The sequence below is a fragment of the Chiloscyllium plagiosum genome, unplaced genomic scaffold (genome assembly GCF_037043375.1).
Source record: "Chiloscyllium plagiosum isolate Xiang-an unplaced genomic scaffold, Cpla_swu_hap1 HiC_scaffold_29, whole genome shotgun sequence".
NCBI classification, from domain to species: domain Eukaryota; kingdom Metazoa; phylum Chordata; class Chondrichthyes; order Orectolobiformes; family Hemiscylliidae; genus Chiloscyllium; species Chiloscyllium plagiosum.
The window spans coordinates 42490716-42506189 of record NW_028270167.1 but is presented as its reverse complement, the minus strand read 5'-3'; the positions used below and the strand labels follow the sequence as shown (position 1 = coordinate 42506189).

General features: G+C 43.0%; 1 protein-coding gene across 3 annotated transcripts in view; it reads right to left on the bottom strand.

Moving 5' to 3' along the window:
• aplp2 (amyloid beta precursor like protein 2) overlaps nt 1–15474 on the bottom strand; it is a 223946-nt gene that overhangs the window by 52838 nt on the left and 155634 nt on the right. For all 3 annotated transcript variants that reach the window (XM_043676955.2, XM_043676956.2, XM_043676957.2), the window contains 2 exons: nt 8979–9107; nt 6195–6294 (listed from right to left, as the gene is read on the bottom strand). In XM_043676955.2, the coding sequence (XP_043532890.2) occupies nt 6195–6294; nt 8979–9107 (229 nt within the window). The remainder of the gene's footprint in view (nt 1–6194; nt 6295–8978; nt 9108–15474) is intronic.

Below are 15474 nucleotides of genomic sequence, written 5' to 3'. Positions count from 1 at the left end.
CTTAGGAAAATTCCCAAGAAAGTCACAGGCTTTAAAGGAAGCAATGTTCCAAAGGCTGAGGTACAGTGGTTGTGTTGGGCGACAAGAACACAACCTTAATATTGGGGTAAAAATTATTCAGCTATGTACAGCGCCCAGGAACATTATCTAGGATGATTAAAGTCTTGGAGATTCTTGGAAACAGTGTCTCTCCTCCTCAGGCACAACATGATGCCAGAATCAAAAAAAGCTCATCACCATCCCTAATGTTTTTACTGGACTTCCTTATACTGGAAACAGCTTTCCAGATTACCTTCAAAGCCCTCTGGTTTTCAGCATGCCTTAAGCTTGCAATCACCACTATTATCGCTGAGTCATGGGGTCAACCAATCTTTTGCCCTTTGGCCCAAACTTTTCCATGCTGACCAAAGTACCTGGCCTCAAGAATCCCATTTCCCTGCACTTGGCCCATATCCTTCTAATCCTTTCCTATCCACGTATTTGTCCAAATACCTTTTAAACGATATTAATGTACCTGCCTCAATCAATTCTGCTGGCAGCTCATTCCATATGTGTGCCACCCCCCATGTAAAACATTTGCCCTTCAGGTTCCCTTTTTTTTCACCTCTAACCTTAAACTGATGCCCTCTAGTCCTCAATTCCCCAACCCGGCTACAAGACTGAGTGCATTCACCCTGTCCATAATGTTACAATCTGACTTCACATCCATAGCAGTATGCTTGGCTCTTAAATGGCCAAGAAAACCACTCAGTTGTGTAAAATTGCTGAATGTACAAACTAGGAGCAGAAGTACATCTGTCAAGCCACCTCTACGATTTAATAATATCAGGGCTCATCTGTTTGTATTCCCAATTCCACATTCTCATCTAAGCCTGAAACTATTGATCCCTTGCCCAACAACAATCTATCTCCAACTGAAAAATATTCAATCATCCTGCTTTCATTGTCTTCAGAGGTAAAACATTCCATAGTGGCACAACTTAAAATTTTTACCATTATCTCCGACCCAAGAGTTACCCCAAGACAGTGCCCTCTCATCCTGGACACACCCACAAATGTAGACATCCTGTTCACATGCATCCTATCAAGACCATTTGGAATCTTATAAACTTTGTTCAAATCACTAATCACTCTTCTATATTCCACTGAAAATAAGCCCAGCCTGTTCACCTTTTCCGGATAAGCCAATCTGTTCATATCAGATATCCTGAATTGTTTCCATTTAAATTTTTCCCTAAATACAGTCAGAGAGATGTACAGCATGGAAACAGACTCTTCGGTCCAACCCATCCATGCCGACCAGATATCCCAACCAAATCTAGTCCCACCTGCCAGCACCCGGCCCATATCCCGCCAACCCTTCCTATTCATATACATCCAAATGCCTCTTAAATGTTGCAATTGTACCAGCCTCCACCACATCCTCTGGCAGCACATTCCATGCACATACCAGCCACTGCGTGAAAACGTTGCCCCTTAGGTCTCTTTTATATCTTTTCCCTCTCACCCTAAACCTATGCCCTTTAGTTCTGGACTCCCCGACCCCAGGGAAAAGACTTGGTCTATTTATCCTATCCATGTCCCTCAATTTTGTAAACCTCTATAAGGTCACCCCTCAGCCTCCGACGCTCCAGGGAAAACAGCCCCAGCTTGTTCAGCCTCTCCCTGTAGCTCAGACCCTCCAACCCTGGCAAAATCCTTCTAAATCTTTTCTGAACCCTTTCAAGTTTCACAACATCTTTCCAATAGGCAGGAGACCAAAATTGCACGCAATATTCCAACAGTGGCCTAACCAATGTCCTGTACAGGCGCACCATGACCTCCCAACTCCTGTACTCAATACTCTGACCAATAAGGGAAAGCATACCAAACTCCTCCTTCACTATCCTATCTACCTGCGACTCCACTTTCAAGGAGCTATGAACCTGCACTCCAAGGTCTCTTTGTTCAGAAACACTCCCTTGGACCTTACCATTAAGTGTATAAGTTCTGCTAAGATTTGCTTTCCCAAAAATGCAGCACCTCGTATTTATCTGAATTAAACTCCATCTGCCACTTCTCAGCCCATTGGCCCACCTGGTCCAGACCCTGTTGTAATCTGAGGTCACCCTCTTCGCTATCCACTACACCTCCAATTTTGGTGTCATCTGCAAACTTACCAACTGTACCTCTTAAGCTCGCATCCAAATCATTTATGTAAATGACAAAAAGTAGAAGGCCCAGCACCGATCCTTGTGGCACTCCACTGGTCACAGGCCTCCAGTCTGAAAAACAACCCTCCACCACCACCCTCTGTCTTCTACCTTTGAACCAGTTCTGCATCCAAATGGCTCATTCTCCCTGTATCCCATGAGATCTAACCTTGCTAATCAGTCTCCCATGGGGAACCTCGTCGAACGCCTTACTGAAGTCCACATAGATCATATCTACTGCTCCGCCCTCATCAATCTTCTTTGTTACGTCTTCAAAAAACTCAATCAAGTTTGTGAGACATGATTTCCGACACACAAAGACATGTTGACTATCCCGAATCAGTCCTTGCCTTTCCAAATACATTTACATCCTGTCCTTCAGGATTCCCTCCAACAACTTGCCCACCGAGGTCAGGCTCACCGATCTATAGTGCCCTGGCTTGTCTTTACCGCCCTTCTTAAACAGTGGCACCACGTTTGCCAACCTCCAGTCTTCCGGCAACTCACCTGTGACTATCGATGATACAAATATCTCAGCAAGAGGCCCAGCAATCACTTCTCTAGCTTCCCACAGAGTTCTCGGGTACACCTGATCAGGTCCTGGGGATTTATCCACCTTTAACCGTTTCAAGACATCCAGCACTTCCTCCTCTGTAATCTGGACATTTTGCAAGATGTCACCATCTATTTCCCTACAGTCCATATCTTCCATATCCTTTTCAACAGTAAATACTGATACAAAATATTCATTTAGTATCTCCTCCATTTTCTGTGGCTCCATTTAAAGGCTGCCTTGCTGATCTTTGAGGGGCCCTATTCTCTCCCTAGTTACCCTTTGTCCTTAATATATTTGTAAAAACCCTTTGGACTCTCCTTAATTCTATTTGCTAAAGCTATCTCATGTCCCCTTTTTGCCCTCCTGATTTCCCTCTTAAGTATACTCCTACTTTCTTTATACTCTTCTGAGGATTCATTCGATCTATCCTGTCTATACCTGACATATGCTTCCTTCTTTTTCTTAACCAAACCCTGAATTTCTTTAGTTGAAACTTTATTGCTGGAACAGCACAGCAGGTCAGGCAGCATCCAGGGAACAGGAGATTCGACGTTTCGGGCACAGGCCCTTCTTCAGGAATTCCTGAAGAAGGCCCTGTGCCCGAAACGTCGAATCTCCTGTTCCCTGGATACTGCCTGACCTGCTGTGCTGTTCCAGCAATAAAGTTTCAACTTTGATCTCCAGCATCTGCAGACCTCACTTTCTCCTCAATTTCTTTAGTCATCCAGCATTCCCTATACCTACCAGCCTTCCCTTTCACCCTGACAGGAATATACTTTCTCTGGATTCTTGTTATTTCTGAAGGCTCCCCATTTTCCAGCTGAAGGCTCCCCTTTTAGCTGCGAACATCTGCCTCCTATCAGGTTTCGAAAGTTCTTGCCTTATACCATCCAAATTGGCCTTTCTCCAATTTAGAACTTCAACTTTTAGATCTGGTCTATCCTTTTACTGGTCTATCCTATTTTAAAACGAATAGAATTATGGTCGATGGCTCCAAAGTGCTCCCCCACTGACACCTCAGTCACCTGTCCTGCCTTATTTCCCAAGAGTAGGTCAAATTTTGCACCTTCCCTAGTAAGTACATCCACATACTGAATCAGAAAATTGTCTTGTACACACTTAAGAAATACCTCTCCATCTAAACTTTTAACACTATGGCAGTCCCAATCAATGTTTGGAAAGTTAAAATCCCCTACCATAACCACCCTATTATTCTTACAGTTAGCTGAGATCTCCTTACAAGTTTGTTTCTCAATTTCCCTCTGACTATTGGGGGGTCTATAATACAATCCCAATAAGGTGATCATCTCTTATTTCTCAGTTCCACCCAAATAACTTCCCGGGATGTATTTCCGGGAATATCCTCCCTCAGCACAGCTGTAATGCTATCCCTTATCAAAAATGCCACTCTCCCTCCTCTCTTGCCTCCCTTTCTATCCTTCCTGTAGCTTTTGTATCCTGGAACATTAAGCTGCCAGTCCTGCCCATCCCTGAGCCATGTTTCTGTCATTGCTATGCTATCCCAGTCCTATGTTCCTAACCATGCCCCGAGTTCATCTGCCTTCCCTGTTAGGACCCTTGCATTGAAATAAATGCAGTTTAATTTATTAGTCCTACCTTGTCCCTACCTGCCCTGACTGTTTGACTCACTTCTGTTCTCAGCTGTACTGGTCTCAGATCGATCTCTTTCCTCATTATCTCCCTGGGTCCCCCACCCCCCACCTTACTAGTTTAAATCCTCCCAAGCAGTTCTAGCAAATTTCCCTGCCAGTATATTAGTCCCCTTCCAATTTAGGTGCAATCCGTCCTTCTTGTACAGGTCACTTCTACCCCAAAAGAGATTCCAATGATCCAAAAATGTGAATCTTTCTCCCATACACCCGCTCCTTAGCCATGCATTCATCTGCTCTATCCTCCTATGAGTCTAAAAGTTGTTACAGTATTTGAGCTGCCCCATCTAGCTGAAGCACGACATCCTTACCTTTGTGTTCAATTCCTCTTGTGATAATGCAGTATTCCATTAGCCTTCTAAATCACTTTATGTACCTGCACATTAACTTTTGGCGACTCATGCACTAGAACACTTCAAAGCACAAGGCAATTCTGCAGTTACGCTCTGTTATAAACAACAGAACTTTTTGATTCTTCCAGGTAAATTGAACTTCATATTTCTCACATTATACTCCATCTGCTGGATTTTTGCCCGCTTTGCCTTTTTTTTTCAGTTTGCATCTTTGTTGTGTTATTCTACAACATTCTTTTTGTCATAAACCACAAGTTAAGCTCAGAAACTGAATCCAATTCCAGCACACCATCTCACTCTAGAAAGGATATCAAGGTCTTTGGAAGGGTACAGTGCCCAGAGTGACAGTAATGATGAGGGTTGTCATAATTTTGACATTGATATTAAATTTCCCTATCTGCTTGAAGTAGATAATTTACAAATAATTGAAGACTCTCACCATTGTTTTGCTTGAGTAAATAAGGAGAAACTGCTTCCAGTGGCTGAAGAAACATTAACCAATGGAGACAGATTTCAGAAAATGGACCAAAACGTTAGATATTTGTATAAAGTGATTTACATTCATTTGAAATGTTCTGCCTGTTCTGAAATGTGGTGCAGAATCAATACTAACTGAGGGGAACAGGATAATTGACAAGGAAATAGCAGACCTAAATTTCCAAATGGTAAAATCACTTGTTTCTTGTTGTTTCAAAGCATAAAGATAATTATAGGCTAAGAATATGAATAAATTTAACAAGCGCACACGTATTGGTATTTCAATCACCCTCAGTTTTTGTCTTGTGAAGATCAAATCTTAATCAACTTGAAGATGCATAGAACCATAAGGTAGAGCTACACAGCATCTTACTGGCTGACAACAGGATGATATTCAATTAGTGTGAAAATGAATCCTATTAAATGGTAATACATAAATACCCATGGATGTAAGATTTGCTGTTAATTTGCTGTACTTTCCCAATACAGACATCTTAATACCATCCTATTACTACTTGCTGAAATCCATCATCATCATTGAGAAAAGGGAGCTCTGCCGAACTCCAAAGGTTTTGCCAGGAGATTCATTAAAGTTGTCACAAAATTTCCCTTCATAAAGGGGCAAAAAGTGGCTGAGGGTTTCAAGTTAGGAACTGGCAAATAGCAAATCACAACAGGAGATTATGGGTAGTCACATGGATCAAAGTTCAAGGCTACCAATTAAAAAGTTACGGATTAGTTCTCAGCTCAGCGAAGCACCTCCTTTAGTTTCGAAACTACCAAAAAGTGCTGCAATAACTATAAGAAACAACTAAGACTGTGTCAAGATTGGTGCACACCAGTACCAATCTGTATTGAGAGAGTAATTGAAATATTTTTCTACACTGTAAGCGTTCCCAAGCTATCAAACAAAAACAGGTGATTATGCTGCAGGCCTTGTACCCACCAATCTCATCTTGGATTTCCTCAGCAACAAATGGCACCTGGTAAAGCAGAGACAGGCTCTGGTTCATCCGCTCCTCGATAACACGGAGGTGGGTCACCACCTAGACGTGAAAGACAATCATATTAAGCTTTTCAAAATGTGCTTGCACATCATGAAATCATGAAATCCAAATACAGATAGTTCTCAGAGAAAGCATGATTTGATTATAATGTCACTGAAGAATTAGGTAACGGTATTTTCGAGAATGCTTACCTGTTTGCAAAAGCGCAATTTCAGAGGAGATCGTTTCACATGCTCCATTCTGTGCGTGTGTTGACGACAATGCTAAAGTCTCTACGCCATTCTGTGCATGCGCAAATATCAGCGCCAAAGTCTCCACACGCCTCTGCACACGCGCCGATGCCAGCGCCAAAGTCCCCGTGCCATTTTGCGCATGTGCTGATATCGACGCCAAAGTCTCCAAGCCGCTCTGCACATGCGCCGCCAAAGTCTCTGTGCTGTTCTGTATATGCACCAATGTCAGTGACAAAGTCTCTGTGCCATTCTGTGCATGCACCAATATCAGCACCGAAGTCTCCGTGCCATTCTGCATATGCGCCAATGTCAGTGACAAAGTCTGCATGCCATTCCGTGCATGCGCTGATGTCTCCGCGTCATTCTGCACATGCAACCTTGTCAGCACCATTGTCTCTGTGCCGTTCTGTGCATGCGCCATCATCAGCGCCATTGCATCTGTGTCATTCTGCGCATGCGCCAATGTCAGCAATAAAGTCTCCGTGCCGTTCTACACATGCGCTGATGTCAAACAGCTTCATCTCAAAAATTAAACTAATGGATATTCATTGCTCTCCCTCTGAGATAAGAATATTCTTATTTAATTCCTGTACATTTCCTGCAGGGCTGCATTACTCTTATACATGCCATTTGTCCTTCTAAAATGTTCTTGTATCTGCATATCACACAATCTGAACCAACCCGCAAGGAACAGTCTAAAGACAATCAACCACAACTATCCACTTCTGCAATCACAAGTGAACCCGACGGTCGTGATGATGACAACTCTCGGTCCCTGCATTAACAATATTTTTCCAATGTAATGTGTTAAATATATATTTGTTTCGTTAACAAATATGACACAAACCTTCATTCAGGCTATGCTATAATTTGTGTTGGGCTTTTGGGTGATCTTTGAGTGATCGTGTGTCTTATTTTCTGGGTCTATTCTCATTTTTCCCATAGGCCCATTATTTTTATTAAGCAATTTTGTATTAGATTAGATTACTTTACAGTGTGGAAACAGGCCCTTCGGCCCAACAAGTCCACACCGACCTGCCGAAGTGCAACCCACCCATACCCCTACGTTTACCCCTTACCTAACACTACGGGCAATTTAGCATGGTCAATTCACCTGACCTGCACATCTTTGGACTGTGGGAGGAAACCGGAGCACCCGGAGGAAACCCACGCAGACACGGGGAGAACGTGCAAACTCCACACAGTCAGTTGCCTGAGGCGGGAAATGAACCCGGGTCTCAGGCGCTGTGAGGCAGCAGTGCTAACCACTGTGCCACCGTGCCGCCCACAACGCATGGTTTAAGCATGGTTTCATTGGAATGCAACTACAGTGACATAGGAGAACTACCTGTATGATCAATCACAGCATCAAGACAATTTCAGTTTTCACGGTGATTGGCTCACTTTCATCTTTAAGTCAGACAGTGTGGATTCAAGTTCCACTTCACACATGAGACAAATCTAGAACAAAGTGCCAGCATTGTAATTGCTGTGCTGGAGGTGTCATCCTTTGGATAATTTCATGAATACTGGAGAGATCTGCATGTGTTTGAGCTAGAATATCTCTTAACATCCACAACCAAAGATGAATGCTATTTGTCCCACTCTAGTGTGTTCCATCTTGCGAATTGTTCTGGTAATAGAACAGTTGCTGCGTCTTGAAATACAATATTGATGTGAAGTCTTAGACACGTCAGATTAAAATCTCCATTTATCACTTTAATGAGCTCCTGCTAAGCTTATACAAGACACTTGCTAGGCCTCAGCTGGAACTGTTCTTTTGTTCTGGGCACACATTAAGAGGATATCAACTAGTTGGAGAGTACACAGAAGAGGTTTACAAGAATGGCTCCTGGATAAGAATAGCTTTGAGGTTGGGAGTATTCCCTTTGGTGAGTGGAAGCTTAAGAGATCAGATAAAAGTTCTCAAAATCATGAGAGGTTTGGATAGAGTAGATAAGGGTAGGGAGAAAGTGTTCCTGCTTATAAAAGGATCAAGAACAAGAGGGCACAGAATTCAAGTATCACAGTATTAAAGGGTCAAATGTGATGAGCAAAAATACCCTTTCATGTAATGAGTGGTTCAGGTCTGGATGGCAGATTCACTTTAGGCATTCAAGTGGGCATTGGATGATTATCTGGATAAAAATAATGTGCAACAGGTCTGGGGAAAGACAGAAGATTAGTAGCAAGGTAAAATGCTCAAAGAATCACCGCTGACACAAAAACAAAACAATGGGCAGAATGGTCTCTTTCTGAGAATATTACTGTATATTTGTAGGTTTACTTTAAAAAAACATATTTAACCTTGGAGTTATTTTACTATATTTAATTTGAAAATCTGAAACTATTCCGGCCTCAGGATAGCTCGCATTTGAAGCCTGTGCCTCAGGAGCATCCTAGAGATGAACCAGACACTGAGCAGAAAAAGATTTCCTTGTCATTTGGTAACAGCAGCATTTAATCTGTGTTTCATAACATTTCACTCACCTGTGATTTCATCTGTGCTGCTTTCTCTGGATCTACAGCCATGACATGCTGATAGTGTCGAAGAGTGTGCTGCCGATCTTTCTGCTCTGCACGGATATAGCGCTTCAGGGCCTGCAGGATCCGATGAGGCTACAAACAAAGAAATTTAAAAATATGAGTGTCCATCAGAAGGCCAGGATTGAAATGTTGAAATGTCGACATTAACAAATTCTATTCTTCAACAGAATTCCCATTTTTCTCTTTTGCATTTACTTTCTACGCTTTTATAAGACCAGAAGACATAGGAGCAGAAAATAGGCCATTCAGCCCATCGAAACTGCTCCGCCATTCAATTATGGCTGAGAAGTTTCTCAAACCCATCGTCCTGCTTTCTCCCCTTAACCCTTGATACATAAGAACCTATTCTCAGTCTTAAATATACTCAATGACCTCCAGTGGTACCACAGCCTTCAGCGGTAATGAATTCCACAGATTCACCACTCTCTGGCTAAAAAAGTTTCTCCTCATTGCCGTTCTAAAAGGTCTTCCCTTTAAAGGTGCCCTCAGGTCCTAGTATTTCCTAACAATGGAAACATCTTCCTAACATCTACTCTGTCCAGGCATTCAGTATTCTATAAGTTTCAATTATAGAATTGAAACTCATCCTTCTAAACTCCATCGAGTATTGACCCAGAGTCCTCAAACATTCTTCATATGTTAAGCTTTTCATTCCTGGGATCATTCTCATGAACCTTCTCTGAACATACTCCAGGGCCAGTACATCTGTCCTGAGATACAGGGCCCAAAACTGCGCACAACATTCCAAAAATAGTCTGACCAGAGCCTTTTCCAGCCTCAGAAGTACATTCCTGCTTTTATATTCAAGTCCTCTCAAAATAAATACAATCATTGCATCTGCCTTCCTTACTCATGACTGCAGTTTACCTGGAGAGAATCCTTGACGAGAACTCTGTGACCATAATATTCAAAAGCTGAATTTTACTGGTAAAATCACCTGAAACAGTACAACTACAGGATTATTTGGAGCTATTTCCCTGGTTGATACCAACTTAGAGCAGTCAATTCTGGGTATTCTAAAGGTGCCTTCTGAATGAGGTATAGCTGAAAATCCTAACCATTTTTTCAATTGGAGCATGCATTAACAGCAATATTATTTAGACGTTAGAAATTAGATAACTGCTCTCCTGATGATACCTAAATTGCCAACTGTCCTTCATCTGGGAACAGGCACTCCGGATAGAGGTCTTTCTTACTTTTAAGACATGCAAAATTAATTTATTATTCCTCAGAAGTCATCAACTTGAACTCATTAAAAGTACATGGGAAATTGTGGTTACCCAGCCTTGCTGGCTTATTTTATTTCACACAAGAAAGATTGTGTATGAGAAAGGGAGGGATTCATTAGATCTAAGTTATGAGCATGAAATAGCCAAATCAATACCTCAAGCCTGCTCCCACATTCAATAAGATTTCAAATAATCAGACTGTGCCTGCAACTTCACATTCAAAATTACCCAAATGCATCAACTCCCTTGTTAGTCAAGAATCTACCTCTGCCTTAAAAATGTACAATCAACCTGCCTCACTACATACTGAGGAGGAGATCAGAAACCCTCTGACCTTCAAAGAAAACAAATCCTGCCTCATAAATGGGAGACCGCTTATATTTTAACTGTGACTTCTTGTTCCAGCAAGGGAAAGCAACTTATCAGAGTCCAACCTGTCAAGTTCCTTCAGAATGTTGTATGTTGCAATAAGGTCACAACGCATTCTTCTCCACTCCAATGGATGAGGTCCAGCTGTCCAGGAGGAAAGATATTACCCCCATCCCAGATTTCAATTCAGGAACTTTCTCTGAATTGTTTCAAATCAATTTACATCCATTCTTATATAAGGAAACAAAAACTGAAAACAGTACTACAGATGTAGTTTTAGCAATGCTGTTAGGCACCTGCAGCAAACAGTGGCACAATGGTTAGCACTGCTGCCTCACGGCACCAGAGACCCGGGTTCAATTCCCGCCTCAGGCGACTGACTGTGTGGAGTTTGCACGTTCTCCCCGTGTCTGCGTGGGTTTCCTCCGGGTGCTCCGGTTTCCTCCCACATCACAAAGATGTGCAGGTCAGGTGAATTGGCCATGCTAAATTGCCCGTAGTGTTAGGTAAGGGGTAAATGTAGGGGTATGGGTGGGTTGCCCTTCGGCGGGTCGGTGTGGACTTGTTGAGCCGAAGGGCCTGTTTCCACACTGTAAGTAATCTAATCTAATCTAATCCAATTCCTCTTGACATATTCCATTCCCCCAAACATATCATTTCCCCTTTCTGTTATTTGCTTTACCTGCATACTAATTTTCTGCAATCTCTCTCCATTTAAATAGCATATTGCTGTTGTTTTCTCCCTGCCAAAGTAGACAAGCTCAATTTCCAACACTGTACTCCAGCTGCCAAAGTAATCTATCTGTATCGCTTTATAGAACACAGGAAAGTACAGCACAGAACAGGCCCTTTGACCCACGATGTTGTGCTGAGATTTAATCCTAATGTAAAATATAGTAACTTAACCTACATATCCCTCAACTCACTGCTATCCATGTGCATGTCCAGCAGTCGCTTAAGTGTCCCCAAGGACTTTGCTTCCACCACCACAGCTGGCAACGCATTCCATGCATTCATAACTCTCTGCATAAGGAACCAACCTCTGATGTCTCCTTCATATTTTCATCCTAATATCTTCAAACTATGACATCTCGTACCAGTCCATCCTGCCTTGGGGAAAAGTCTCTGGCTATTGATTCTATCTATTCCTCTCATTATTTTTGACACCTCGATCAGGTCTCCCCTCTTCCTCCTTCTCTCCAGAGAGAAAAGTCCAAGCTTATTCAACCTTTCTTCATATGGCAAGCCCTCCAGTCCAGGCAGCATCCTGGTAAACCTTCTTTGCACCCTCTCCAAAGCCTCTGTATCTTTCCTATAGTAGGGTGACCAGAAGTGGACACAATATTCCAAGCGTGGTCTCACCAGGGACTTGTAGAGCTGTAGCAAAACCTCACGGCTCTTAAACTCGATCCCCCTGTTAATGAAAGCCAAAACACCATATGCTTTCTGAACAACCCTATCCACTTGGGTGTCAACTTTGAGGGATCTATGTACTTGCACACCTAGATCCCTCTGTTCCTCCACACTGCCAAGAATCCTGTCTTTCATCCTATATTCAGCATTCAAGTTCCACCTTCCAAAATGCATCACTTTGCATTTTTCCAGGTTGAACTCCACCCGCCATTTCTCAGCCCAGCTCTGCATCCTGTCTATGTCGCGCTGCAGTAGCCCTCTATACCATCGACGACATCTCTAACCTTTGTGTCATCTGCAAATTTACTTAACCATCCCTCAACCTCCTCATCCAAGTCATTTATAAAAACTACAAAGAGCAGAGTCCCAAGAATAGAGCCCTGCGGGACCCCACTCAACACTGACCTCCAAGCAGAGTACTTTCCATCTACAACCACTCTCTACCTTCTGTGAGTCAGTCAATTCTGAATCCAGATAGCCAAATCTCCCTGTATCCCATACCTCCTAGCTTTATGAATGAGCCTACCATGGGGAACCCTATCAAATGCCTTGCTAAAGTCCATATACACCACATCTACTGTTTGACCGTCATCGACCTGTCTTGACACCTCCTCAAAGAACACAATAAGATTTGTGAGGCATGACCTGCCCCTCACAAAGCCATGCTGATTGCCTTTACTTACACTATGCTTTGCCAAACAGTCATAAATCCTATCCCTCAGTGTTCTTTCCAAAACTTTACTGACCACAGACGTAAGACTGACTGGTCTGTAATTGCCAGGGATTTCCTTATTACCCTTCTTGAAAAGAGGAACAACATTCGCCTCCTCCCAATCCGCCGGTACGACTCCCGTGGAGAGTGAGGAGGCAAAGATCTTCTCCAGTGGCTTAGCAATCTCCTTTCTCGCTTCCCGGAGCAGCCTAGGATAAATCTGGTCTGGCCCTGGGGACTTATCAATCTTAATGTTTTCCAAAATTTCTAGCACGTCGACTTCATCAATCTTGATCTGGTCAAGATGTATCCCAGCTCCTCTAAGTTTTCATTTACAACAAGTTCCCTTTCCTTGGTGAAAACCGAAGTATAAAACTCATTTAGGGCTTCCCCTATCTGCTCAGACTCCACGCTCCATGCTCTTATTCCTCATGTATGAGTAAAATGCCTTTAGGTTCTCCCTAATCCTTCTTGCCAAGCCTTTTTTTTGCCCCCTCCTGGCTCTCCTCAGTCCATTTCTTAGCTCCTTTCTATCAAGCCTGTAATCCTCTAAAGCTGTGCTAGATCCTTGTTTCCTCCACCTTACGTAAGCTGCCTTCTTTCTTTTGATGAGAAGTTCCTCTGTTCTCGTCATCCAAGGTTTCTTAATCTTATCCCCTCTTACCTGTCTCAGAGGAACAAATTTGTGCATCACTCGCAACAACTGCTCCTTAAATAGTCTCCAGTGTCTGCTGTGCCCTGTGGAACAATTGCTCCCAGTCTGTACTTCCCAACTCTTGTCTGATAGAGTCATAATTTCCTTTTCCCCAATAAAATATCTTCCCTCGGTAACTGCTCCTTTCAGTCTCCAAGGCTATGCTAAATGTGAGACAGTTGTGATCGCTTTCACCAAAGTGCTCTCCCACCGTGAGATCTGACACCTGTCCTGGCTTGTTGCTGAGCCCCAAATCCAAAATGGCCTCTCCCCTCATCGGTCTGTCTACATACTGAGTAAGGTATTCCTGATGAAGGGCTTTTGCTCGAAACGTTGATTTTACTGCTCCTCGGATGCTGCCTGAACTGCTGTGCTTTTCCAGCACCACTCTAATCTAGACTGTGGTTTCCAGCATCTGCAGTCATTGTTTTTGCCTACATACTGAGTAAGGAAACCCTCCTGAACATATCTGACAAAAATGGCTCCATCCAAACCATCTGCACTTAGGAGGTTCCAGTCGATATTGGGAAAGTTGAAATCACCCATAACAACCATCCTGCATGGTTCCATTCAAGCAAGCTTTGCAGACACATTATGGGCTTTTCAACCTAGTTTCCCTTTTACTTTTGTAAGGTCAGAAAATTTACAACAATGCAATCAGTTCCTTCATCTGAATTATTCGTATCTATTTTATTCTCTGATGGGATGTGGGTGTTACTGGCTGGCCCTAGTTCTTTTGAGAAGGTGCTGGTGAGCTGCCTTCTTAAACTGCCGCAGTCCATGTGCCGTAGGTAGACCTGCAATGCTGTTAGGGAGGGAATTCCAGACTGACCCAACCTAAGGTCAGCCAGTAAGGTCAGCCTATTTAAGGATCTTTGACAAATTTATACAGTCCACATTGCTGCTACTGAGTGTTTGTTGGTGGTAGATGCAGTGGAGACTTCAGGACATGGTTCCATTCAAGCGAGCTGCTTTGTGCCAGATGGTGTCAAACTTCTTGACGGTTATTGGAGCTGCACCAATTTAGATAACTGGGCAGCATTCCAACTTGTGTCGTCTAGATGATGGACAGGGAGTAACAAGGTGAATACTTGCTAAAGTACTCATAGCTTATGAGCTGGTCGTGTAGCTACTGTGTTTATGCTGTGAGTCCATACGCTCATAGAAAGGCCAATAGGATGTTGATAGGGGGGAATTCAGTGACAGTAATGCCAATGAATTGTTACTTTTGAGTCATAGATTCGTTCGTCGAGCCAGTGTGGTTATCTGCAGACGTTTCATCGCCTCGCCAGGTGACATGTATTCATTTTAAAATAGTTACAGAGAAGGATAGGCCTAGTCTACAAATTAAAGTTCTCAACTGGAGCAAGGTGAATTTTGATGCTATTAGGCAGAAACTTTCTAAAGTTGATTGCGGGAGGCTATTCGCAGGTGAGGGGATGTCTGGCAAGTGGGAGGCTTTCAAAAGTGCGATAAGAGATCGGGGCCCGAATGTTCCTGTCAGTATGCAGGGTAAGGCTGGCCGAAGCAGGGAACACTGGATGGCAGATATTGAGGTTCTTATCAAGAAAAAGGCGGGCAGGTATCAGGTATAGACAGCTGAAGTCAAATCAATCCCTCGAGTATAGGAGGTATAGCAGTACACTTAAGAGGGAAATCAGGAGGATAAAAAGGAGACATGAAAAGCTTTGGCAGATAGGGTAAAAGAGAATCCAAAGAGATTCTACAATTCCATTAAGGGTAAAAGAGTAACTTGGGAGAGAATAGGGCCTCTCAAAAATCAACAAGGTTGTCTATGTTTGGAGTCACAAGATATGGGTGAGAGCCTAAACGAATATTTCTTGTCAGTATTTACCAACGAGAAAGACTTGAAAGCTAAGGAACCCAAGGAAATAAGTAGTAATGTCTTGGAAAAAATCCACATTACAGCAGAGGAGGAGCTGGAGGTCTTAAAATGAATAAAGGTAGATAAATCCCCAGGACCTGATCAAGTTGGAGGCTGAGGTCTAACCTTAGAGGTTG